The 24,195-nt window shown below is 37.7% G+C and overlaps 3 protein-coding genes across 7 annotated transcripts; 1 reads left to right on the top strand and 2 right to left on the bottom strand.

The window, feature by feature from the left end:
- Window positions 1-1,464: 1,464 nt before the first annotated feature.
- LOC111263531 (toll-interacting protein) lies at window positions 1,465-9,285 on the bottom strand. 3 transcript variants are annotated; one of them, XM_022838675.2, is made up of 6 exons: window positions 9,202-9,285; window positions 3,603-3,836; window positions 3,218-3,403; window positions 2,777-3,022; window positions 2,327-2,503; window positions 1,465-2,127 (listed from the first exon to the last, which is right to left on the bottom strand). In XM_022838675.2, the coding sequence occupies exons 1-6, from the start codon at window positions 9,244-9,246 to the stop codon at window positions 2,017-2,019; spliced, it is 999 nt and encodes a 332-aa protein (XP_022694410.1). In that variant the 5' UTR covers window positions 9,247-9,285; the 3' UTR covers window positions 1,465-2,016. The 3 variants fall into 3 exon arrangements, with proteins under 3 accessions (XP_022694410.1, XP_022694411.1, XP_022694412.1); XM_022838676.2 differs by having other exon boundaries at window positions 2,408-2,503; XM_022838677.1 differs by lacking the exon at window positions 3,603-3,836 and having other exon boundaries at window positions 9,202-9,277.
- Window positions 9,286-9,340: 55 nt separating this feature from the next.
- On the top strand, window positions 9,341-13,032 carry Tsen2 (tRNA splicing endonuclease subunit 2). Of its 2 annotated transcripts, none has more exons than XM_022838679.2 (5): window positions 9,341-9,480; window positions 10,032-10,283; window positions 10,910-11,097; window positions 11,517-11,771; window positions 12,338-13,032. In XM_022838679.2, exons 2-5 carry the CDS (start codon window positions 10,045-10,047, stop codon window positions 12,514-12,516), a joined length of 861 nt encoding a protein of 286 aa, XP_022694414.1. In that variant the 5' UTR covers window positions 9,341-9,480; window positions 10,032-10,044; the 3' UTR covers window positions 12,517-13,032. The 2 variants fall into 2 exon arrangements, with proteins under 2 accessions (XP_022694414.1, XP_022694413.1); XM_022838678.2 differs by having other exon boundaries at window positions 9,346-9,480; window positions 10,045-10,283.
- On the bottom strand, window positions 12,755-23,196 carry mael (germ-plasm component protein maelstrom). 2 transcript variants are annotated; one of them, XM_022838674.2, is made up of 9 exons: window positions 22,983-23,196; window positions 20,266-20,327; window positions 19,676-19,774; window positions 19,106-19,204; window positions 16,477-16,630; window positions 16,009-16,174; window positions 15,637-15,780; window positions 13,887-14,011; window positions 12,755-13,315 (listed from the first exon to the last, which is right to left on the bottom strand). In XM_022838674.2, the coding sequence occupies exons 2-9, from the start codon at window positions 20,322-20,324 to the stop codon at window positions 13,052-13,054; spliced, it is 1,110 nt and encodes a 369-aa protein (XP_022694409.1). In that variant the 5' UTR covers window positions 20,325-20,327; window positions 22,983-23,196; the 3' UTR covers window positions 12,755-13,051. The 2 variants fall into 2 exon arrangements, with proteins under 2 accessions (XP_022694409.1, XP_022694408.1); XM_022838673.2 differs by having other exon boundaries at window positions 23,018-23,196.
- Between the last annotated feature and the right edge of the window lie 999 nt (window positions 23,197-24,195).

The raw sequence follows: 24,195 nt of genomic DNA, 5'->3' as shown, positions 1-24,195 counted from the left end.
AACTCAGATCCAGAACAGCGGTCCTATCACCTTATTGCTGGATTTAATAAACCCATTGCAACTATCTTTGTTGACCAACTGCAGTACTTTCATTGTAGCTTTTCTACCAACTTATCCTAGCAAACTCGCTGCATTAGTAGAGTTGCTCGGTTACGTTACTATTTTATTTTATTATCTTGCCTTATATATGTTAACATACGTTAAGTAATCTACTCGCACTAGTCACTTTGATACTTCATCTTTAACCCGCAAATAACTTCTTTAGTAAGCGTGCCCAACGCGGTATTAAGTATTCGCTCAGTACAGTACCATTTAAATATGTGCGATACAAGGAAAATCCAGCAGAACTGAATGTTGGCTTGATAGCACACTAAAGTACCAAAAAAGCAGGGACCCAAAAAGGCCGAAAAGTCCAAAAGGTGTAAAAATGTTGGAAAAGTTCTCAAAAAGGAGCCAATCATTGCAACGTGTATAAACGACTCGATTGGAAATTGATATGCTTCTACCCAAAATGGGCAATTACGTTGGTACCGAAAAACGCAGGTGCATCGGATATGGCTTTCTGCTCCAGTTTGATGAATTTTCGCGCCCTTGCAGAGTCTTACCCCTTTTAAGGATTTCCCTAGCGGAACCTTCGTCGGGCTTTTCAGAAGCTGCATAAGAACATGTGACGTAGACGGTCTACTCCGGGAAAAAGGAAAGCCTTTTATTTTAGTAGAGGTTTGCCCCGTGCGAAAAAATTGCATAATAGCTGTTCTTCCCTCGAATTTCGAACAGGACACGGGAGTTTATTGCTTTGTTTCAGGCAGAACTGGTTTTCTTATTCGAAAATATCACGTTGGTGACTTCCTGAACACATTAATATTGACGTGAGAACCTAAAAATTAAGGTCAGTTTTACTTTGATAGAACAGAATAACTGTAAAGGGGCAACAGGTAAAAGGTAGTACGGTAACGGTTAAACGAGAAATTAAGCAGTGGAAATTGAGGCAAGAAAATGGAACAGCTGATATAAAATGAAAGGATGACTCGAGGGTAACAGTAGAATATATATTATCTGTCCAGAGGTAACTGAACGATCAATACAAGGTAAAAAATAGCTAAAATAGGGTCTTACGATAGCACAACGAAGTAACGTAAGCAATCAGAAAATGCAGCAGATCTGCACAATAATGGAAAAACTGTGGTAGAGTCCTAACAAGGATAGCTATGACGAAGTAATGGGAGTATTGCAATGCACTGTAATGGATTACCTGAAACGAGTTGAGCAATCAGAAGGGACGCACAAGTTAGTGAGCGTAAGTGTTGGCAACAGAACAAATAAGGTTATGTGCCTACATTTTCACTTATTGGGTCCTTCGCATGCAGCGGAAAACCAAATGTTACTTTCAATTTCCACATAATTTTGGAAAAGAGACGCAAACAAATGTGCATAATTGTTTCTCTACCGAAAGAAATACGCATGTTTTGCCGAGCAAAATATAATAGACAGTGTAGGTCTTTATTTTCTGACTAGCAATTGTTGTTGCTGTTTCTGTTATTCCGTCTGTTATATACGGCAAACTGTGTATATAATAAGAATAATTGGCATAAATACACATGCCACAGACTACGGATCGTACAAACATCTAAGGAGGCATAGCACTTCATCCGATCATCGCTATTAGTAAAATTATTCGAGTGACCATGAAGCCGCCTTAATAACATAACATTGTTAATATAGCACTTATGTAATGCCATAGTAAAGAAGGTGAAATATCTTTACTAAATAAGAATCATGATTAGTGACATCATTCGACCACAATATGCAAATCGAAAATACACCCAGTACCTCCATATTTATCTTCTAAAACAATAGTTTAAACAACATATATAGAGGTTCAGCTACTGCTCGCTTATGGTCTATATCCCTCACGTCACAAGCGGTACGTTGGAAAGAAAAATTAATAAAAATATTACTTCGTCCGATAATCATATCCAGGAACATCAGTTAATTGATCGCAGGTAACCGACAATTCTATCCAACCATACGAAGCAAGTCCTCGATAGCGCGTTCCTTATTATTGTGGTGCAGTTCCAACACGCTCTCAATCACAAACCTCTCTAGGAATGGGAACATCTCCTGCAACTAAATGTTAATGCCCATTCTTATTATCATAACCAGTTGTTCTATACATTCTTAGAAAGGACGTTGATTAACTTAATCCTTGGACTTGGAACGATATTCCTCGGCAGACCTACATACGTAAGGTACTATCAACCAATATAGTTTGGTGCCTGACTACGTAATATTAGAAGTTCCATCCAAATATAGAATGATCTGGTACCTGTCTAACGTTTGCGTCTATGATTTTAACGGGAACTGATGGAGGAGCCTGTGTACTTTGGACCACTTGCTGGCCTCCTACCTGGCCAACAGACACTGGTCGTCCTGGCGTCGTATTTGGTGGCCCAATAAGTGCCGGGTCCACTCCTGCTGTAAGTGTCGCGTCTACAGGACGAACCTAAAATATTCCGAGGTTACCAATGGCTAGTGAATCTACTATATAATTTTGAAAAGACTTCTCCTGTAGGACATAAGGATGACGCTGTGGTTAATTTTCAATTAGTGAATACGTGACTAAAATATTAAAATTTACTTGAAACGAAGTGACCAATGCTTGATGAGCTTTTACCATATGCATGTCCACGAAAAACTTTTGCTCTATCTGCTACCCACATTTGAGAGACAGTGTTACATAACACAGAGAGCAAAAATAGTCCATGGAGTCACTTACAGTTGAACCAAACCCGAAAGCTGTCGTTGGCAGTGGGTTTCTGTTGAGGTACATCACCTGAGGAGCAAGAATAAGCCCTCTTGGTATGAGCGTATAACTCATTAGGATATTAATAGCTCCCTCCTTTGCGTCTCCTTGTTTGCCATTTAAAGGAACCCACTCCTCTTGGGTTTCCCCACATGTCCACACAGATTCAGGAATGGGTACGTGAGCCCATGCAATCTTTTCGCTGGCCGTAAACGCACACTATTTGATTTTGGATTAAACGAAAAAGTAGAAAGCTTGTTAATTGCAATGCTTGCACATCATAGGTGGAGTACCGATGTCTGATATGATCCAACAGGTCAATTGAAGACGAAATAAAAATAAGAATCGTAGTCTTATGAATTATACTTTTAACCATGACCGCCGGTTTAAGCCTTTCTAGCCATTTTTACCTACCTCATCAAATATTTCTATTAGAAATGATGTGAAGCCCAGTGGGGGAATGAAACAGTGGAACTCCTTATCCCATCGCGGGTTCTTGGCGCCGTTATAATGGGTGTGAGTCTCGTAAATATTGTGCCCAATCCTTAAACGAACATAAGGGTCCATGCGGGTCATGCCGTAGTTTTTCACCAAGCGCGCCTATAAGAAAAAAACAATGAAAATAGCCGTACATTAACACTTCATTCACTCAAATAATAAAATAACATAACATTGACTGTCAAATTGTGCGTTAATGCCTCTTTATAATTTTGTTCTAATTGATTTCAGAGACATGTGTATAGTCACAATTTATGTCTGTCGATCTAAACTTAAAGTTTAATATGAGCTGTGGAACTACCTCGACGACAGTAAGTGTGAGTCGGCCAACGGGAGCAGCTGCAGTAAGAAGTTGGTCGATTTGGCGCTGCATCGCTACACCTGTTTGTTCATTTAACGCGATCTGTCGAGCTTCAGTGATTCCCGGAAAGAGATATTGTTCTGAAGCAATTCTGGTACCGTTGCCATCGCTAGTCACCGAAGTAGCAGTCGGTATTAATCGAAGGAAATCATCGGGCAGTTCACCGATGAGAGCCTATTCCAAACGTATAACAGCATTACCGTCCTGCTACAAATCTGAATTAACCTTTTCGATCCATAACCATCTAAACTAGTCAAGACGCTGTCCTACACATTAAGTATTATGTTATTATTATATTCAGTACATTATCGTCTTTTCCTTTAGACACCAAAGCTCAAAGTTTTTCAGATTTCAGATATATTTTTCTCATCTACAACGTTTTTACTATAGAGGTATATAACCCTCAGCGTGAAGGGAAAACGACAGTGGTGATCGTGTAAGGTTTTTGTTTGCCCAAGCTCTGCGACTGCATTGTCTATGCGCATCAGAGCGATTTGAGAATCTGGCGTCATCTACCTAACCTCTTTGATAAAGTGAACGCCTCAGCGGCTTCACAAAATATGACAGAATTCACTATAGCGCTTAATTTCATTGGTACAATATTAAAAAGTCAAGCGTTTTTATCAGTTATTTCCCCGCAATTTTTTTCCTTTGACTCATTACTAATATACCTCTACCTAAAAGAAGAAATGCGGTGCTTCCAATGCGATAAGTACTTTATTCTGACAAAGCGGCTTTTTCTTCGTACCCCTAATTGGCAACTAATAATAGTAATGTGCGCAATCATCCACCCAGACACGAAGATCCATACACATGAATAGACTGTGCACGTGCTTGGTAAGCATCTATTCTTACATCCAATCAACTATGAATGCTATTCTACTGCTTTCTGTTTAATGGCACTATTAACATCAATCGTTGATCGAGTCCACAGAATGAATATCGCCTCTATGATAATTTCATAATTTAATAAATTTATTCAATTCAGTATCAAATAACCTTAGTTTCATAAGCAGATTATTAGGCATTAGAAACAACACGTCAGATGAAAAAGACATTTGCGACAAGTTTCTGCATCGGTTCGGCTCGTGTGGGTTCGAAACTTAGCCAGGATATCTTCTTTCCCCAAAACCTCTCAGGCGGGACCTCTGCTTAGGTGTACTGCAGTAGTAAGAAAAGAATATAACGCCCGTCGTACCCCGATATTAACTCAAAATAATCAGACCGTGAAGGTCTTTGCCGAACATTCGCGTTTCCTTTACTTAACCCTTCACTTAACCCTTCGCTAGTAAAGTGACCGAGTTATCGAATTAGAACGAGCACATTTCTAAAAAGTGCTAATAACAGTACGCGGCACAACAACAGGCAAAAAACGCAATGAGAACGCTCTACGTTTATATGAGCTACCGCGATAGGCACTACATTGTGATGAAACTACTGTTAACTGAAAATGATGCCACAGATACTCACACGGAATTAATGATCACACATCTCACATAGTAGATTGTCTTCCGACTAAATTTCTTATCTACTGAATATTTCGTCTGCCTATTAAATGAACTGACACAGCAGCTGACAAGCTTGACAAAATGGCTTGTTGTGAGCAAGTTAACCACACATGCAATGGCTTCTACGAGACGTCAACACAAGGAAAATGCAAATGCAATAGGGAGTTTCTTCGCGGTGTACAGACACTCTACCTGTCTGGAGAATCTTGGTCCTATTGCTACTATCGTGGTGATGGTAAACTCGCTATCGTAACTAACCCTGTCGAAGTAAACTAACTGGCATTGTGGGCGAAAACGACTAAGCTCACCTAAGCTCCTTATACGCAATAAGGCAAAAAAACGCTATCATCTTTGTTCTCATTTTTTAGGCCTTGCAAAACGTTTGAGAACATCTTACCCAAGAAACATCGTCCAAGGAAACTGCCTGTTTTCATGCTGTATTTAATTTTCGCCTTTATTTATCGTAACATGTTAATGGGCGTATTGATCTAACATTGCTGGATTTCTTATACAGCAACTGCATTATAGAAAAAATAGACACCTAAATTGAGACAGATTTTGATGGGCTATCTGGCCTAGTGACTACCCATACGCTATTCCTGGCACTATGTCAAAAGCACTTTTTTGTACAACAAAGCAACAATAAAGCATCATTTTCGGAATTTAAGTGAAGAACACTTATCGTCCATCCTCTACGCGCTAGACACACATTTATCAAAATTATAAATTTCTTGGGTGACCCCTAATCGAGCGTCGCCAATATACATGCGGCTGTGACAAGAAGAGCAGTGCAGCAAAAAACAATATCCCGACCGAGAAAGAGCGGTGCGGACTCCAAAGCTAACCACTCATATAGACGAATCCAAATAATCTTTCTGTTTCCCTCAGGGCGTTAATGAATGATTTTGATGTGACTGAGCGTTCGACGTCGCGAATACGTCACGAAGGCCTCTAGTATATAGTATAGATCATAAAAGTTAAATAGATGCTCTCTGAAAAAAATAAAACTAAACGATGGTATACATTACGGATCATAAAAGTTAGATGCTCTCTGAAAGCAATAAAACAAAGCGATCTAACGAACGTTATTCGCTATCCAATTTTCTCGAGAGTGAAATGATGGGTTGTCTTTGATTTTTCTTTGAATCAATGCAAAAATGAGTCACAAGCAAGAATGAATCGCAGGTTTGCTCTCGATCTAGAAGATGTGATTATTGTGGATAGAGACAATTTTTAATTAAAGCTTATGCTATGAGTGTTGTGTCCAGTGAAGCAGACATCCATGGCTCTCCCATAAAGGTGAACGCATCACTGATGACGTTTATCTGCATGCTCCACAAACTCCATTAGCGAGCGTAGATATCTGAAGTCAAAAAAAATTATGCACCGCCTCATGCAAGCAGATTAGTGCAAAGTTAGCTACTTGGGAATACTTTACGAATGAGACGAAGCAGTTGGATCGCTATATATGGAGCGTTGTTAAATGAGAGTATCTATCGAGTCTCGACATACGACTTCGACTGACTTGTGCTATCATCGAGAGAGCGTTTACAGAATTCTAAGGGAAACATTTAAAGCAAGTCTGTAAGCAGTGTGGAAAGCTGTAATCGTAATAATATCAATTACTGATGAATGATCATACTGAATTATAACCATCAAAAATGGCTGTTCTCAATTTTTATTTAGAAACTGAGAGAAAGCCCCAATTTAGGTACCCCGTCATGTATAATCACAGCTTGCCATTCTGTCTTGTTTCTTAATAGCGCTTTTATTAGTGCGATCTACCCTGGCGTCCTTAGGGCGAGATCAAAGTTGTATAATCAATAACATCAAAAAAACATCAAGTCGCTCTCGCCGTATTCGTAACGGCTGCTACTTTTATTGGCCCTTCCTTTATATGTGTGTTTTTAGACCTGGTGCAAATGTCTTTGAAAAAACCAGGACCCCGAAGCAGAACCTAAACGCGCCGCATCAAAATGCTGTAGTATCACTCCACAATAAAGGAAATAACTAAAAAAATCAAGTGTTTAAGAAAGCAATGTTGATCACCTACAACACATATGAGTCGATCGTTGCTTGCGGATCAGCTAACTACGCAGCTCTCTAGGCCTTCTTGTGGAAGCTATCATCATCGTTCTGGTAGCAGCCACAGCTAAGAACAAACAAAGCTTGACATCAACTTTTACTTACCGAATACATCAGATACACAGAGCAATTTAACAATGGCTGTGCTGTTAACCTTTTCCAAAGTCCCGAGAAAACAAATAGCTGTGCAGTATGCTCTTATTGTGTTTATAACAAAACGATAGCGATTGAGTTCAATAATTCATATTATAAGCTTATGTATGGCCACTAAGATAAAATAAATAAATAGCGTGTGAGCCCATGATACTTAATGCAGCACTTCCATATCAGGTTGGAACAGGACTAGGGGTGTATCTTATGGTCCCTATTCCTTTTCCCTCTCCATTGTTTATTTTCTTCCATACACCTTTCAAAAGAGCGCTCTTTGTCCTGCAAATCTGTTGCAGTTTCTTTTGCAGTTAACAGAATTTTACCCTTATAACAAAATTTATGTCGAATTTAGTTTTCAAAGACCGATGTTTTAGATAAAAAAAAGAAGGTGTTTTCGACGTCTGCTGTATTTCGTCTCTTTCTAAGGTTGAAAGATAATTGAAACAGAGATAGTTGTGTCACGTATAATGAGGACTCAATAACTGAGAAGACCACTGGAAGGGGGTTGGGAAGTCTCTTACAGATGGAATCTTGGAAATGAAGTGTTTCTCACCCAGGTCAATCCCCCGAAATCAATAAGAACGTGAGATGGCTTGTAAAGTGAAAACCAAAGTTCGCCCGACCGCTCAACACGTAGGCATAATGACAGGTTTCTAAAAAGAATGACTAATGATGATTAGTTTTATCTTAACGTCAATTTGAAGCTGCGAAACAAATTGGTTACTTAGGAATATATGGCTCATCCTAGAATTAAAGCAGATATTCTATACCAAGAAAGCCATGATTTGCATTTGGTAAATCGGAAAGGGTCATATACACTGGCAAATGTTTGAGAAGAACCTACAGCACACAAGGATCAGTGTATAGCACCAACTAAACGCACCTATTCAGCAGCAACGAACCGATAGACAAGGCAATATCATGCTTCTCCACGAGAATGCCAGACGTTACATTGAAAAGGCAGTAGAAGGCTACCTGCCTGAACTTCAGTGGGTAGCTTTTTCACCCTATATTTTCGAGACCTCATGACATATTGCAATCACTGGCAAATGCAATTTGTAACAGTACATTAAAAAACTGACTGGACGAGCTCTGTACCATCGGATCTGAGAATTTCTGGCGAAAAGGAATAAAAAAGATGAAAGAAAATCGCAGGAAGTAACAGCAAAAACAAATTTAGCGAATCAGTTCCCCCGGAGTCGGCTGGCTCAATGGGTAATGAGAATAACACGATCAGGATACCCGATAATTAATTTAGGCAAAACAAAAGCCATATCTAATTTCGAAACAATAACAGCGCATTTGCTTGAAACCAACTTAGGTTAACATTTTGATTTAAAACTAGGTGTTACTAGCAGCTACATAGAACCGAATGCGTAACGACAACACAAGCCTTTCACAAGCCGTATCAATGTGGCGTTAATACAGCTTTGTATAGTCAGCTGTTCTATCACCAACCATTCGAGAATTTTCTGTCATAGTGCTTATTTGTTGGGTACAATGATCAAAGCGCGATAATGCAGTCTAAGTTCGCTCTTCAATTGACTGTTAGATACGGCACTTAACCGCATTATTTAGTAACCAAATTAGCCACACGTGTCCTTGGATAATCGATTCTTCTTTTACATATATTGAAGTGTAGGCTCAACTCAAAATCAATAGCACGTTTTTAGCTCAGTTTGGCCATTTTTACTCACAGTCCAGAAATGCAATTAAGATAGCTTTTCGTAGAATATCAGTGCTCAATTAGAACAGATTACTGAGTGGTCAGAAGGTTCAATTTAAATAAAATGTACCTTTTGCCTGCGCTCCTCAGGTGACTCGATATGAAACCTCGCCATGTTTGTCAATGATCTAGCAGACGACACTGGCACCAAGCAAAGCAGAGAATAAGGATCCTAATCAGCAATCCGGACAGATTTTAAAGTAATGTGAATACAATTTGTTCGGCTTCTCAATTTGATACCATAACAAAACTCCTCCGTGTTACTAATTCGAGAGGGCCTATAAATTTTGAACGATTTCTTCTCTACTACGCCCCCTCCAGATCGTTCTCCGTCAAAACAACAAGACAGGTATGCATACCTAGTTGAATTCCCATTCAGCTATTTAAAATCGCATGCATAGCTAGGTACATCATTTTAGAGACAAAAAATCAGCAAATATAAACTGCATTTAGTCAAGCCGAAAAACTCTATATTTGCACGAATGCTGTTCATAGTAGTATTTGAGCAAAAATCCTTTTAAACGCAGCATTCTAAGAATCTTTTTCGTGCTCTGGCCTGAGAACCTTAATAATAATAAATAAAAATAATAATATTTCTAACAACACTAATAGTTTCGAACAATTTTATATTTTACCATAAACATAAGGTCCGAAGAAGGTCGAATTATTTCAATTTTTTTCCCTCTAGATGTTTGATTCTATGTATGTTCTAAAGTATAGATGACATTTTAACAACGACTTGTTAGATCGCACCAAGAAGTGCATGTTTAAATTATCTTTATGTATGATCATTATTATTTGTTATTGTTACCGTATAACATACGAAAATATTTTTTAGAGAGTCTCGTTTATTTTTGGTAGAGGGATTGTGTAGAAAAGCTACGGTTCTATTCAAAGTAGCCCGTCTCTACAGATGGATCTCTATTCAATTCGACGGAAAAACAACAGTTCAAAAAAAGGCTCAATTTTTCCTCTCGTGAGTCAACTGCTACCGGACGATGCGCCACAAGGCGATCCCATAAGCTCAAAATTTTGCATATTTGAGGGCGAACTTCGCGACGGAGTGGTTGTTGTCTCAAACAAGGATCACGTCAAGGACATATATTCTGGTGGCTTTTTCGGCAAAGGCAACTGCTCATATGGCGAGCCCAAGTAAGTTTAAGGTATCTTAGTATAAACAAAGATATTAGCATATTCAAACGTCTTACTCATGGTATAAGTAGGCACAAGTATGTAAAGTTTTCAGAACGAGTAACTGCAGGTTTTGATTATGACTAAAACTTATCGGAGAAAATATCTCCTGCTTCTCGCAACAGGTTGCTTCCAAAACAATAAACAGAAGTAATTATTATTATATGGTTATATATATTTCTTGCCGTTTTAAATATTTACTACTGTGGAAAAATATATCAACACTGTGCGGTCAAGTCTATCATCGTTCTACATTGAGCCAAATTATGTACTTCTGCACCGCGAGCTCGAACCAGCGATAGCCTGTGTTATCAATCCACAATAAATATGAAAGAGTTGACTGAGCCATTGCTCCAACGCTAAATGCAACTAACTTAGATGTCCCGCTCTGCTGGGATGGTGTAACGAGACCGTTGACTTAGGTACCTCAAGGATACAGGCGACGAAGAAATAAAATGCGATCTCTTGTGTAGATGTCGTCTGCTCCAATCTTTGAAGTGTATACAGGAAAACGCAGTTGATGTGAGCATGACTCTTCTGTATTATAGGAAAAGTTCATCGTGCTAATAGCAGTGTTCCTTTTTCAGATTCGAAGCAGGCTCGCACGATCGCGTTATGAAAGCTATATATGAATGCCAAAGTTACCAAATCGAAGAAACCAATCAGGCCATAGCATCGATCAGTGACTTCAAAAAGGAATCTCCCTTTCAGACAACTGAAAACGAAGAATTGATTCTCATACCGGAGGAGGCATATTTTCTAGCCTTCGGCTTAGGTAAGTAATTCATAAATGGTTTTTCTTCTAAGGATATATAGATCTAAAGCATTTTCTTCGTCACTATTTTGCTCAAAAAACTAAACGCGCCTTAGTTTTCATCTTGGTTATTGAGAACAAACTGCATGCAGGAAAGCGATATTCAAGTTTGCACGTTTTTTGTATCAAAGACTAGTTTTGCGACATTGTCTGTTTTGTGCACATAAAGAGCCACAACGGCAATACTTGACTGCATATTGCAGATTCTGACACATATATATAATCCTATCGTTCTTACACTTTCGCAACATTAATCAGCTTGAGCGGACAAAAGATCAACTGTCTAACTCACAAATATTTAGTCATTACCTCGGTATCCTTATTTACAATAGTCCTACTCTATTTGAAAACATGTTCGTTGAAGTACTCATTTTTTTCAGGTGTTCTCAGGGTAAAACGATCGGGGTCTGATATATCCCTGGATGAACTCTATGCAGATCTTTTTGCTCACAACCACCAGTTTCCATTACGATACGCAGCATATCACCATTTTCGACATAAGGGTTGGGTTGTGCGTCCTGGTGTCAGGATGGGCGTCGATTTTCTGTTGTACAAAGATGGACCACCCTTCACTCACTCATCGTTTATGGTCATAATTCGAACGGACGATGACGACGAAAGACTTGCCATGGAGGGTGAGTGTTTTTTTTACAATATTTGCCATTTTTATTATTTATGGAACAAGAGATGCAGAAAAAAAGGATAGTTTAGCAAACCAACCCTTGGGGACATGTCCAAAAGCGGTACACCCGACAAAGGCCAATGGAGCATAAAAATAGAAAATCTTGTTTCTTTTTTTTTCACCCAGTTAAGTCGTCGTTATTACGCCGACTGGCCTAGCAGTCCAATGGGTCTTTTCACCCAGTTAAGTCGTCGTTATTACGCCAACTGGCCTAGCAGTCCAATGGGTCGGACGGGGTTCTCTAGTAAGAGCTAACAATAGAAAAATTCAACGCCATGATGAGCTGCCAATTTTATAAACTTGTACAACATTGGTGAAAAATGCTGTTTGTAATACACCTGTTATTTACTGAGCGCTATGCCTAATAATCGTAATTCTAACACATGCAGAAGACTTAAATCGTAATTCTAACACATACAGAAGACTTAAAGCCGGTTGTAATATTAACTACATATACTACACTACATCATTGCTATACCAACTTCTAAAGTTTTTTTTCGTTGACTTCTCTTAATGCAGAACTAACGGAACACGACCTGGACGTTCTGACACGCATTTCTGGAACTGTACAAAAGGTTCTCCTGCTATGTTACGTGTTGCGGCCAAGTAACTCAGTGGATTTAAGCATGCCTTCTTGCCTTCGTAAAATGGAAGTGTGTGAAATTATAACAAGTCGTTGGGAGCCTAGCAAAAGATAACTAGTCCTTGCGTTCCATATTTTACCTATATTCACATTATGTCTGTTTTACATCCGTACGCACATCATATACATGTGCGTCCGTACAGATTTAGAATAGCTGTAACGTGAGTGGTCTACGATCTAGCTAAGTATTTGTTACTCTCTCGTGTTTATGCATGGATTAGATGCGTCAATTTTACTTTGAAGGAGTTTCATTATTATGTCAAGATAACAATGATAATTATAATACACTATAATTCGTTAAATGGTCTTAATTTGTTTATTTGTGTTTCAATTGTGTTTCAAAGGCGCTAGAACCCGTAAAGTTCATATGTGAGCGATCTGGATCGAATATATAGTCTCGTTTGATTTGTAATATTTTCTCGGAGTGACAGCACAAGCGCACTACTTCTGACTGTTTGTTTTTCACCGTAGAGGGGTCTTTTATTTATAGAGACAACATTAATAGTTATATATGGTCTGTGTATAAGAATATTAATAAAAATTTGCGACGAATTTCTCCTTTTCTCCACAATTGTTGTTCAATCATGTTCTCAGTTTTGACTGCTACTTGAGAGTAGCCCTGTTGCTGCGTCGTTGTCATGGCTGTTTTGGTTATCTGCAGATTCCTGATACTCGACTACAGGTATGTCGTTTCGATCGTCAGGCGTATGTGCACCGGGTATCAAAGGTTCAACCTCGAAGGGCTCCGCCAGTTGTCGTGAGAACTCGAAAGCCAATTTGGTCATGCGAAGAAGCACGCAATATTTCCAGCCGACATTCGTCACGTGGTAGCTACATGACATGTCGACTTCGTCCTACAATCAAGATAAATTAACGGTGTACATACAGTAGAAACACAAAGAAAGATTTAGATTACGCTGATGCTCTTCAGTACGTCAAAAGAACCTCGATAGATACAACTGAAGTGCAGTAATTTACACTTGACATTAAACTTATGTGTCACAAGTAAGTTTTACGAATTGCAATTCAAATCGTTTGCAGAACGCTTAAAGCTAGGTGATTTTACACTTAACTGTTGTATTATAGAGGTTATATTACAATATATATTACATAATATTAAAATGTATTATTATTATATTATATTAATTATATATTATTGTTATATTAAAATTTGTTTATCTAACGGCACAGAGTAAGGCGACTGCGAATTATCGAGATTAAAGGACACTATGTTCATATTTGCTTTGTGCAGGGAACGACAAATGCGCCAAAACTCAGGTTACAAACGATGCAGTACAGGCCATAGTACAAAGCTCGACTCAGCCATAATAGACAGCGCCCTTAGAATACAAGTTAAAATTGGTATATTGCAAAATCTGACGGGAGAAATGCGGAGGAGATTCCTTTCACAAATTTAAAGCAAACCCCTTTGACAGACGAAACGTTGACAGCGTTGTCCAAAGCAGCTCTAGCGGAGGGAGGCGGCTTACATCCAAGTGATTCTTGAATGCGGTCCATTAGTCTTCCAGCATCAATAATATACGGTGTCTCTGGAAAACAATGACAAACAAGGATAGCAACTGTCCAATATTTTTACAAAGTAGGTTCTTTAGGTTTAGCTAATTTTAGTGATTACAACGTTAGGTCATCACAATGAAGACAAGAATTGCGAGAAGATTATGTACCACGTTATTACATCATAAACTGAATACAATAAATAACTCTGAATACATACTTTCACGACTGCTAGGTTATTACGAGATTGTCGTTAATGTAACGGACAACATAGCCTCACAGGATCCGGTGTCAGTGTCAAATTGTCTATAGTGGCCTATACTCATAACTCATATCGATTTTCCAGTGAGTTGAAGTGCCTCACGATATTGAATTTAGTTCAGAAGATCTATCTATAATTTGTAATATTTTGTGGCTCTTGGTATCTATTTAACAAGACAATACAAAATACAATAAAAAAGTAAATGCTCATAATAGCAATTCCAATATCAAGCGTTTACTTTTTGTTGTTTATATATATATATATATATATATATATATATATATATATATACAATAATAATGGAAGAGTAAATCAGTTTTAATAAAACTGTTTAACGTCGGGTATGAGGAGGAGGGTAGGAAAAAAACATTGGTAGGAGAAAAAAGCAACTTCTGAGAGCGTAGAGGGTAGTAGTAGGAATGTTAAGTAACTGAATGATAGGCTAAGTGGTAATGAGGTTTATAAAGGTCGCAGATGTTAAAGAATATCAAAAGTGAACGGTAAGAAAATCTAAAGGACGCAGAAGAAGCTTTACGGACGGCCCGTAAGGCATCGTCTTACAAAACTTAGTTGCCTTACTTGGGAGTTACGGCCCGCTCCCCACACAGTTACGCAATAGAAAATCAAAGATTGGTAAATTGACATGACAAGTACCTTCGGAATCTGAGGTGGAAGAATAGAATGGAGACAATTGAAAAGTAGGCGACTAATGTAACCTTGCTAAGTAATATTGTAGTGTATGAGGAAATAAGTAGAAAGGCGGTATCACTAAATAAAGTTTATGGTTGTTAATGGTAAGCTTAGCGAAAACAATCTTTCAATCAACAATCAACAATTTAATAATGTTCAAAAACATTACCTGAAAATTTTTGGGAACGATAGATACTGAGTATAGCGGAGAGAAAAGGTAAGCCGGCAATAGACTGTTACTATCTGGTGTTCATTGAGAATATTGTGGTATTATCAGCGAAATCTCTGGTTCTGGTTGTCTTTCTTTTGCATGAATAAAAGCGAATCCGCGCAGAGCAGATGAGGTCTAGGACAATTGTTACACTGGGGCAAATAGAACTTTTGCTGTTGGCTTGGATCAACGTGGTTTATATATATATATTATATAACAACAAGAGCCACGAACAGCTATTGTCAAAGAATATGAGACGGGGTGATAGCTGGATAAGGACATAGGGTGAACAGGCCTTTTGAAGTCAAACTGATGCAAAGGTGGGAATACTGTTATATTCAAGATGGGGTTGAAGCTGAGTAGATATGTATTGTTCGAATATTCTTGCAAGCTATGAATCTGCCGGAGCTGGAATAATCTTTAGGACTTTTATCCTTTTTAAATGTGTAAGAATAGATGTTTTAAAAGCGGTCGTTCATACTGTATATGTGTCCTACCAACGATATTGCATCTTTGTAGAAAATAAATGAGCGCTCCCACGGCGTTACGGTAGTCCAAGCTCGTAACTAGAGTAGCACCTGCGAAGAATTTCTGAGCCGAATGCCAAAATTTCTTGATGTTACACGTCGTATTGGGTAAACCTACATAGGAGAAACGTTGCTGATTTATTTATTCGAAGATACAAATGTACGCCCAGCAGACCGTTGCATAAAGTATTATAGCATATGTTCTACTTAATAATTCTACAAACGTGAAACTAAATAAAGCACACATTTCTTTTATATAGTATGTAAAATATAGTGTTTACAAGACCTTGAATAAAAAATAGCGTGGTCACACGCTTGACGTTAAATCTAAATGTCTATAACCTTCAAAAGGAATCCCGTGTGTCATCATGCACTGGAATTTGGCCTCCTTTATTCTGTTGCGAGACATCCCAAAAGGTCTGCCAGGATAGATAATTCCATGCCACCGGTTAATGATGCCATTGGCGATGGAAAACCGACATAACGCTATCTCGCACGGACGCAAGTCCTACAAACAGAAACATTGCGTATAATTTTAGTTGACTAAACAAACTGTTAACATCCAGTAAAGTAAGTGCATACAGGGCAAAAACAGTTATTATCTCATAACATCTAATAATAGGTACTGCTAAATATTGTATTTCGAGCTGACTAAAAGTGGTGATAACTGTAATTATTAATGTACTAAGTTCTGGACAGCTTGTTCAATGATCTGGTCACTAAAACTTCTTCACTAATAAGTCTTCCTCAATGATAGATTTTTGTAAACGTGAATTTCATATGCGTTGTATGTATCGGGCCAAGCATTACCATTGTCATAGAGCCATCGGCGCGTAGATTTTCCACGAAGCACTGTATGTTTGCGTCGAAGAAACAGAATTCCATTTCTCGAATAACTTTAGGTTGTTCCGCCAATTGTTTCATAACTCGATCTATATTAAATTCTAAGATATCTTCCACTCCTCTAATCATCGAGAGAAAAGCAAAGATAGACAAGAGAAGTATATGGATTAAATCATCAGCCTGTGATGATACTTGTCAGATAAAATATAATCGGAGCGCTGACCTATGTCTTCTATAGGCCTATATATATATTTTATATAAAATCCTCTATATATAATATTAGAAATGCTGTGTCAAACTAATAACCTTTCCTTGTCATTTGAATAAGTTACGTTTATATGCTATATTACGAATAAAAATTGTTAAATAAAAGCAGTATTTGGGAATTTCTTAACGTAACGATAAAACATTAATTCCTATTAGTCTGAGACGTTTTATATCTATTCTGTTATCTTACGAAAAGTATATGACATGACCATGACCTGTATCTTAGCATTACAAGTAAAGCTAGAGTCTCTGATGATCTCGTTGCGTGTTTTACAAGTACCATTATAGTTCTTCAAAGCCTTCTGAGCTTTAACCAAAAACAAAAATAGATTTCCATAAATATTGAAAATTCTTTGGCATGACTTAACCTACGTTGCTTCTTAATTCTCCTACAACACTAATCATAGAAACCGTGGGATACCATGCGGATAGTACCGGCACTTATATTTCCACACGAAATACCTTTTAATAGCTCTACGAAGGCCAACTAAGCTAGAACAATAGAATAATAGAAGAATAGACTTGCAATTGAGTAACCTATTCTAAGATTTTGATATCATAAAATCCGTTAAAAATGTTAGGCTGTTAGGAGCAAATCCGGAAGATTGTGATAAATTAGATGGTTTAGAATGATAACTCTTGAATGTAAGTTAGGTTATGTTATAATATATAAATATATAATATAAATATACGTAAAAAAGAAAATAAGATATGTTAAAAGTACTTTTTTTTTTTACACTTATTTTTCCCAGCGCTCTGGTTACTTGTGGACAAACCTATATCAACCATTCACGACTCCACGTGTAAGTTCTCTATCGATCGCTTCCCTAAATAAACTGATAGTGGAATGTGCTTGCCCACCCGTTGCCCCTTTTAGGGCATGGAAGGCCCTATAATTTCATGGAGTCAGATCGGGAGAACTAGCTAATTCAAACCAACGTTAGGCATCTCTTTGCTCGATTCAGAAACTAAATAAACCGATAGTGAAATGTGCTTGCCCACCCGTTGCCCCTTTTAGGGCATGGAAAGCCCTGTAATTGCACGGAGTCAGATCGGGAGAATTAGCAAATTCAAACCAACGTTAGACATTTCTTTGCTCGATTCAGACAGTAACTAAGACATGGCTACGAATATTGGCATTGTCACCAAATAACGAGAGGCCTTAGTTTATATCGCCGTGCCAGTAGTCGTCAGGTCTTTTGAAGAACTCGAGATAGATAGCGCTATGCATTCATTGTTTAGTTCCCGGAGGTCATCTCATAGTAACACATGCAACTAGTGTATTGCATTTTACTGTCACCTTATAGTCGAGCCTAATCAATGTTGCTGCCACCAAACTCAATCTCTTTCCAGAGCGGCACCATTCTCATAACGGGTTCCTTTTCAGCTCGCGGTAATGATTAAACCATGCCTCGTGTATGGCGACCGCATGCTCTAGGCTGACTTTTGTTTATTAAAGCTTCGCAGATTGGGTGAGAAATACACAACACGTATTTCTAACTGGCTAGGAGTCGATCCACAAAACGTCAATTTTTTTCGGTATTGGCGGTATAATTCCAAAAAACAAATGAGATGCCATCTCTGGCCGACAGAATGTTTCTGGATGACCGAATGTTTGTACTCCAAGCTCTGCTTTCGTGGAAAGTCTTAATTCCAGCAATGCGTTCCAGCCTTCCGGGTCCCAGTACCTGATCACTTCCTTATTTATCTTCGTTTTATTATTTATCTGTTTACACCATTCATGTATAATGCCTTCGCTTAAAATCTCTTTTACCAATATCTTCATGATTCTTCAATAAATTTCCGTAGCGCCGTGGCTTTCGGGGAGGGTAAAATATTTGCTTGTAACTCATTTCCCCAATTTCAAAGCTCGCCAGATTCGCATACAATAGCCTAATACATAGGTCCAATCGGGATTCCGTATTGACGGTGATATACATTTCAGACTACAATCATTCAACCCAGCTTTTTTGATAAATCGGGTGTGATAATTGAAATATATGTATTACACGACATTTGGAATTATTTTAAATAAAACGCAAATGGAAAATAATTATCCAAAGGCAGAGATTTATTCTATGAAAAGACCTGGATATTAGGCAGAAAACGCAAAGCGAAGCCGCACGTGCTTTAACACTATTTTATGCCTTCACCAATGCTAAATGAGGAATACACTAGCTAAAAGATCAAATATTTACAAAATTACGGCGGAAACCTTGCAGTGCACATAGTTTACAAGCGGATACTCAACGAATTAAAGAATTATACATTAGTGAAGACCATGCTCAGCTTCTCGCCCTCTACTACATATAATTTTACACATACGTACGTGTCCTGTGGAGTACATTGCAAGTTCTTCTGTAGTTCGCGCTTTTTCTCGAGCCTACTCCATAAATCTTCTCGGAGCTTTTTCGTAGCCTCTTTCGCACTGTTAAGCCAGCAAACAAGCGTTCATTTTTTACTTTCTTAAATACATCTACTGCCCTGCAGGTACAATGTCTAGCAGTCGATTCTTTGATTTTTCTCTCTTAATCGGTGGTCCACATAGCGTTGATTCCTCAACAAATCTGCTGATTATGTAAATCAGTATCCGCAGGCAGGTAATCAGCTATTACAATTAAAAACATCAGAAAACGATATGTTCTTCTTTTGTTGTGAGCATCTTTTGAGGAATCGAATGTTTATACTCTCACTGATTATGACAAGTACGGATGACAATCCCAATTGAAATAATTTCTTTGTGACACAAAAACAAACTACAGGGTATCCATTTTAATCAGAAAAGTCTGCCTAATGATGGCGTTGGAATTGAAATGAGTGAGGAATTGAAAAGAACGCACTTTCAATGAATTACTGATTTTTGCTATTCAAGTCTGTGAAGTTTATACTAACTACTTACTCATCAACGAAGTAGGCCCGATCATCTTGGTTCATCTGTCCCCAGAACTGCGAAGCTTCATCGTACATCTCTTCCCTTGTAAATCTACGTCCTTTTCTCCTAAAATCCCAGATAGGTTCGTCATATGCAGCTTGCGTTAGCTTTGCTTAAGTTATCTTCGCCTACGATACCCACAGCTAATTTAGGGCAACTTGATTGACATATTGGCTCTTCTTCTATATCTATGCGACATTATTTATATCATGTCGCATAGGTATATACTTATTATGATATAAATTAAACATAGAAACGAGAAGTCCAACAAGTTGAACACACGTTCAACTAAAAGAAACGTTACAAGTAATATAAGGCACAGTTGACGTTACCAGAAACACGTATACTGGGCATGATAATCATACTAGGTACATCATTTAAGAACTTAAGAACTTTAATCATTTAAGAAAAAGTAACATACAATCCAAAGTCAATTCTGGTCACAGGTAAAACTCCAAATTAGGTCTTATCGAACGAACAGGTTTGAAATTTGAAGTTGCACAACTGTTTAATCGACATATGGAAATTCGAAATAGAGACAACATCGCTGTACCTACCTTTGTTCATTCTCGTAACGTTTATAGAATGCCCAAAATGGCGCCACCTTGTTCGGCATGTTCTGCAAACGCATACACTTTTGTCGCACCCATCTCAGCTATAAACAGCAAAACTAACTAGACAGTTATATTATATATCGACCCATCCAATCCGGATTCATGAATGGCACATGGGTTTAAGTAATTTCTTGTTAGGAATAAAATGCGGCTCCATTTACAACTAAGTGGATTTTAATAATCTGTAGTAGCAGGTAGATATCGCAAATATCATAGTTAATTATACAAGGTTAAAGGAAACATCTTAGGCAATATCTTAAATTAAGAAATGCACACAAAGGCTTTCGGACATTTAAAAAATACAACACATAGCATTTGAAAGAGCATTATCAACCGATTAACTAGCTTACAAATATAGATACGGTAGGTGAAAATTTGGGAATTAAAAGTAGGAAAATAGCTCTCATCACATTGTAATCCGTGTTGCCAAACAAGAATAGGCAAAGGTTTGCTTTATTCTATGAAGCTAAATACCACCTACAGTATTACGATTTGAGCAGCATGAAACGGTATAATACTTATTATAATAATAAAATATATATATTAAATAAAGTTGCGACTTTTTATCACCTTTTCCCTAAAATTATGACTTTTTGAGTTCGCGTTGTGAACATCTGATACGTCTTCGCGAACGGATAGTTCACAGGATCGTATAAATCCAGATAAATCTGTCAATACATACTCCATGCTGAATTGGCACTCTATCAATCTACCAATTCGGCATTGTATCGCTACACCTAATAACTTCAGTCCCGTTTCGAGGCCGCTTTTGAAATAATAATAATGTTTTATTGTGAAAAACGCGATTTTCCTGTTCTTCGTAAACCCTCGTTCTATTTATTTGATTGGATCGTCTAATTTAATGCAGGTCTCAAGTGATGCGCTTACATCGAGACCCTTTTAGCCCATATAAGGCACAAGCTTCGTCTGTCGACAATCTGATCCTGAAAAAAGGTGACGGAGAAATCTAGGTGGATACTGCATACCTGTTTGAATGCGTTGCTATGATAGCCATAACTAGCAAGCATACTTTTACATTAATTCAAATCGTAGCATTGATAAAAATGGTCGCTAAGTATTAATAATGGGGAAAAGAATGAATGAAGGGAAAAAATCAAATACTAATATGAATTTTTATAGTTCTTTGTATGGTTGCCATGCCGTCTTCAAGTCTTGTGGAAAGGCCCCAGACAGGCTCAACAAGATCCAGTGAGACTCCTAATAGAGGTAAGTCCTTAATTTTGCACCAGAAAAGAAGTGGTTCTGTGTATTTATTCACTTTAGCAAAATAATTAGATCTGCTGCATAAATTCCGACTTGTTGAGTGCTGAGCTTTGCAATCTAAGCCTTGATAATCGAGTGTATGAAGAGCATATTTCTATTGTTCACCCGGTCCTGCAAGAAAAAACTCTTGTCCCATAGATCTGAGTAAACTATAGGAAATCTCTCAAATATACTACACTTAGTCAAAATAGTCTCACAAAAGAATAGGAAGCCATTTGTATTTTTTTTTATAGTTATATATATACTGTCGTCTAAATTGAACCTTTTGAAGCCCTCCTTCGTTCTTGTTTTAGCTAAAAACTGCCCTCAGTAACCGAACGCTGCTTTCTTTTAAAGTGGTCACATTTAATATTATTCACTAAGCAAGGAAGCCTCTGATTTATTGTTATGTACAATAAACACTTGAGGATACAGCAATCACTGCTCCTTCTGTATTGTTTGTGTCTCATTGATTTTTGACAGTGTAAGTTCGAATTTTGTTAGCGCCCGATCAGCTCAATACAAATAACGTACGCTTCCCACAAATTCTTTTTGAAATTCATTATGACTTGGAACATTGGCTAAGCATATGTGCCGAGTTGACAAGCAGTCTTCTGCCAGGTATAAAACCTTTATGAAGTGTTAAAATACTATAGCGTATAAAAGTGGCATGGTTTTAGACATACTTAGTATCATACGATCATCATCTTAAAAATATTTTTAATGTGGTTGAAATACGGCACCTCTTTAATTGACCGGCAGCGGAATAAATACACTATGAAGCTACGTTGTATTACAACCTGTGAGTACGTGAAAACGAAATGGTATGTTCAGTACTCAAGTTTACCTCTATGAATGAAGACGATAGCCTTATATCATAAAAACTAGTTAGATTATTGCCATTGTTGCATGAAGTGTAGATTAGGATTTGTTTTATATCATTTGTATTACATTATAGAATAATGACTACCAAAAACGATTGCTGTACTTCGACTATTCTAAATTATGTTTATCATTGGAACATATCTTGGTTGACATCAGAGCGCACAGAGCAATGCCAGCTGGATGCTCATACACTGTCATTCATCGGTTGATGTCATGCCAGTGAAATGTGTGCACATGGTTATGACGAAGTCGGCACTAGAATCATGGAGCATTTTTGTTAGCGTCAATAATTCAAATGCAAGCAAGGATATTACTTTTTAACATTTTTGACGATAGACAGACACCAACGTGCTGATAAGAGCTGGGAAACATACACCAGTGAATATTCTAACTACCTAATTAGACACGTTTTTATCGATATTTTCATATTGATACATCAAATAACCTATAACTGGCTTTTTCCGTGAATAGCAAATTATAAAAGACAAAGTTATACCACAAGCACATCCTACCGGTAGCTCCAGTGATGAAGGTGTACATCACTAACCTCGTGTTAGGGACAAGTTGCTGTTTGTGATGGACTCACTCCTGCAAAAGCCAACTAGTTTCAGCTTTCTGCTATAATTGACTCCACAACAAACATCTGAAGTTACAGATTTAAAAATCTTTGAAACCTTTGAATCATAACAAACAACCAATCAGCACTTAGTATCTGCTTCGTTTTCCTCGTCGTTTTGTTATTGGCTATTGTTTACAACAGTAAAGCCAACCCGCCATCTCTCTTTTAAGTCTTACGGTATACACCGGCAGAAAGCTATCTATTTATGAGTATAAAGCGTATTTCAAAATAAATTTATTAGAATAATAGGAACCACCTTGAATGGTATTTTGCAAACGCTTGACAGCCATAAAAGCTGATAGTGTTTTTCTGAAAATATCCAATGATTTTTGGTTGTTTAATACAAACTCGAAGGTAAACAACATTCTACAGAACATGCAACTGCGAAGCAACTGATTGAACCAAGATGACACCCTAAAATACTGCTCGTATGAGTCATTAAAAGAGGCGCAATACAAGAAAGTGTCTAGGGCATCATCTCTCCAGCACATCACAAACGATAAAATTAACTGAGCCGCGAATTCAATAAGTATACGTCGCGGAAAATTTTGATCTAGAGCTTTGATTAGCCTTTACAAACCGAAATCACTCGTTCGAAATCCACCATAGGTCATATGTCCGCACCAAGTTTTAAAATTAAGGATATATTACTGATGAAGTCTGTGTACAGTGATAATAATAATGCTAGAAACAACAATACATGCTTAGTATATCACTGGGCATTCGGAGCAATATAGCACAGCTTGCCTGTATGCTACTTCTCTCTGCAAAATAGTTCGCTTTCGCAAAGGGATTCTATGAAGGGTTGCGTAAGCTATAAGTGTAATATCAACCAAGCATGTTTGAAAAATCTACACGCTGCTGTGCGAACACGAACGCACCCTTCACAAATACTGGACATGTTATAAGTGCCATTTATTATTTACTCATTAAATTTGTCATGTACGGTGTATTATTATTATTGCATGATGGCATGATATAATTTTTCAGAAGTAAAATGTGCCTGCTATACTGTACTACTTTCACGCTCCAAAATTTAGAATTAAGTGGTTCTTAACAAGGTTCTCTTTATCAATTTGGTATTTCTAAAAATAAGTGTGTGTACA

This window comes from Varroa jacobsoni, unplaced genomic scaffold, assembly GCF_002532875.2.
Source record: "Varroa jacobsoni isolate VJ856 unplaced genomic scaffold, vjacob_1.0 scaffold_773, whole genome shotgun sequence".
In the NCBI taxonomy this organism is placed as follows: domain Eukaryota; kingdom Metazoa; phylum Arthropoda; class Arachnida; order Mesostigmata; family Varroidae; genus Varroa; species Varroa jacobsoni.
This window is presented reverse-complemented; position numbering and strand designations above follow the sequence as displayed.

Coding starts and splice junctions, on each gene's coding strand:
- mael (XM_022838674.2), bottom strand. CDS start 20,324: ATGCCGAACAAGGTGGCGCCATTTTGGGCATTCTATAAACGTTACGAG. Junction 19,205..19,675: donor CGGGCCTACTTCGTTGATGA/GTAAGTAGTTAG, acceptor CTGGCTTAACAG/TGCGAAAGAGGCTACGAAAA. Junction 16,175..16,476: donor CCGATGGCTCTATGACAATG/GTAATGCTTGGC, acceptor TTCTGTTTGTAG/GACTTGCGTCCGTGCGAGAT.
- LOC111263531 (XM_022838675.2), bottom strand. CDS start 9,246: ATGGCGAGGTTTCATATCGAGTCACCTGAGGAGCGCAGGCAAAAG. Junction 3,404..3,602: donor TCACACTTACTGTCGTCGAG/GTAGTTCCACAG, acceptor TTTTTCTTATAG/GCGCGCTTGGTGAAAAACTA. Junction 2,504..2,776: donor CTTTCGGGTTTGGTTCAACT/GTAAGTGACTCC, acceptor GGAATATTTTAG/GTTCGTCCTGTAGACGCGAC.
- Tsen2 (XM_022838679.2), top strand. CDS start 10,045: ATGGATCTCTATTCAATTCGACGGAAAAACAACAGTTCAAAAAAAGGC. Junction 10,284..10,909: donor TGCTCATATGGCGAGCCCAA/GTAAGTTTAAGG, acceptor TTCCTTTTTCAG/ATTCGAAGCAGGCTCGCACG. Junction 11,098..11,516: donor TTTTCTAGCCTTCGGCTTAG/GTAAGTAATTCA, acceptor CATTTTTTTCAG/GTGTTCTCAGGGTAAAACGA.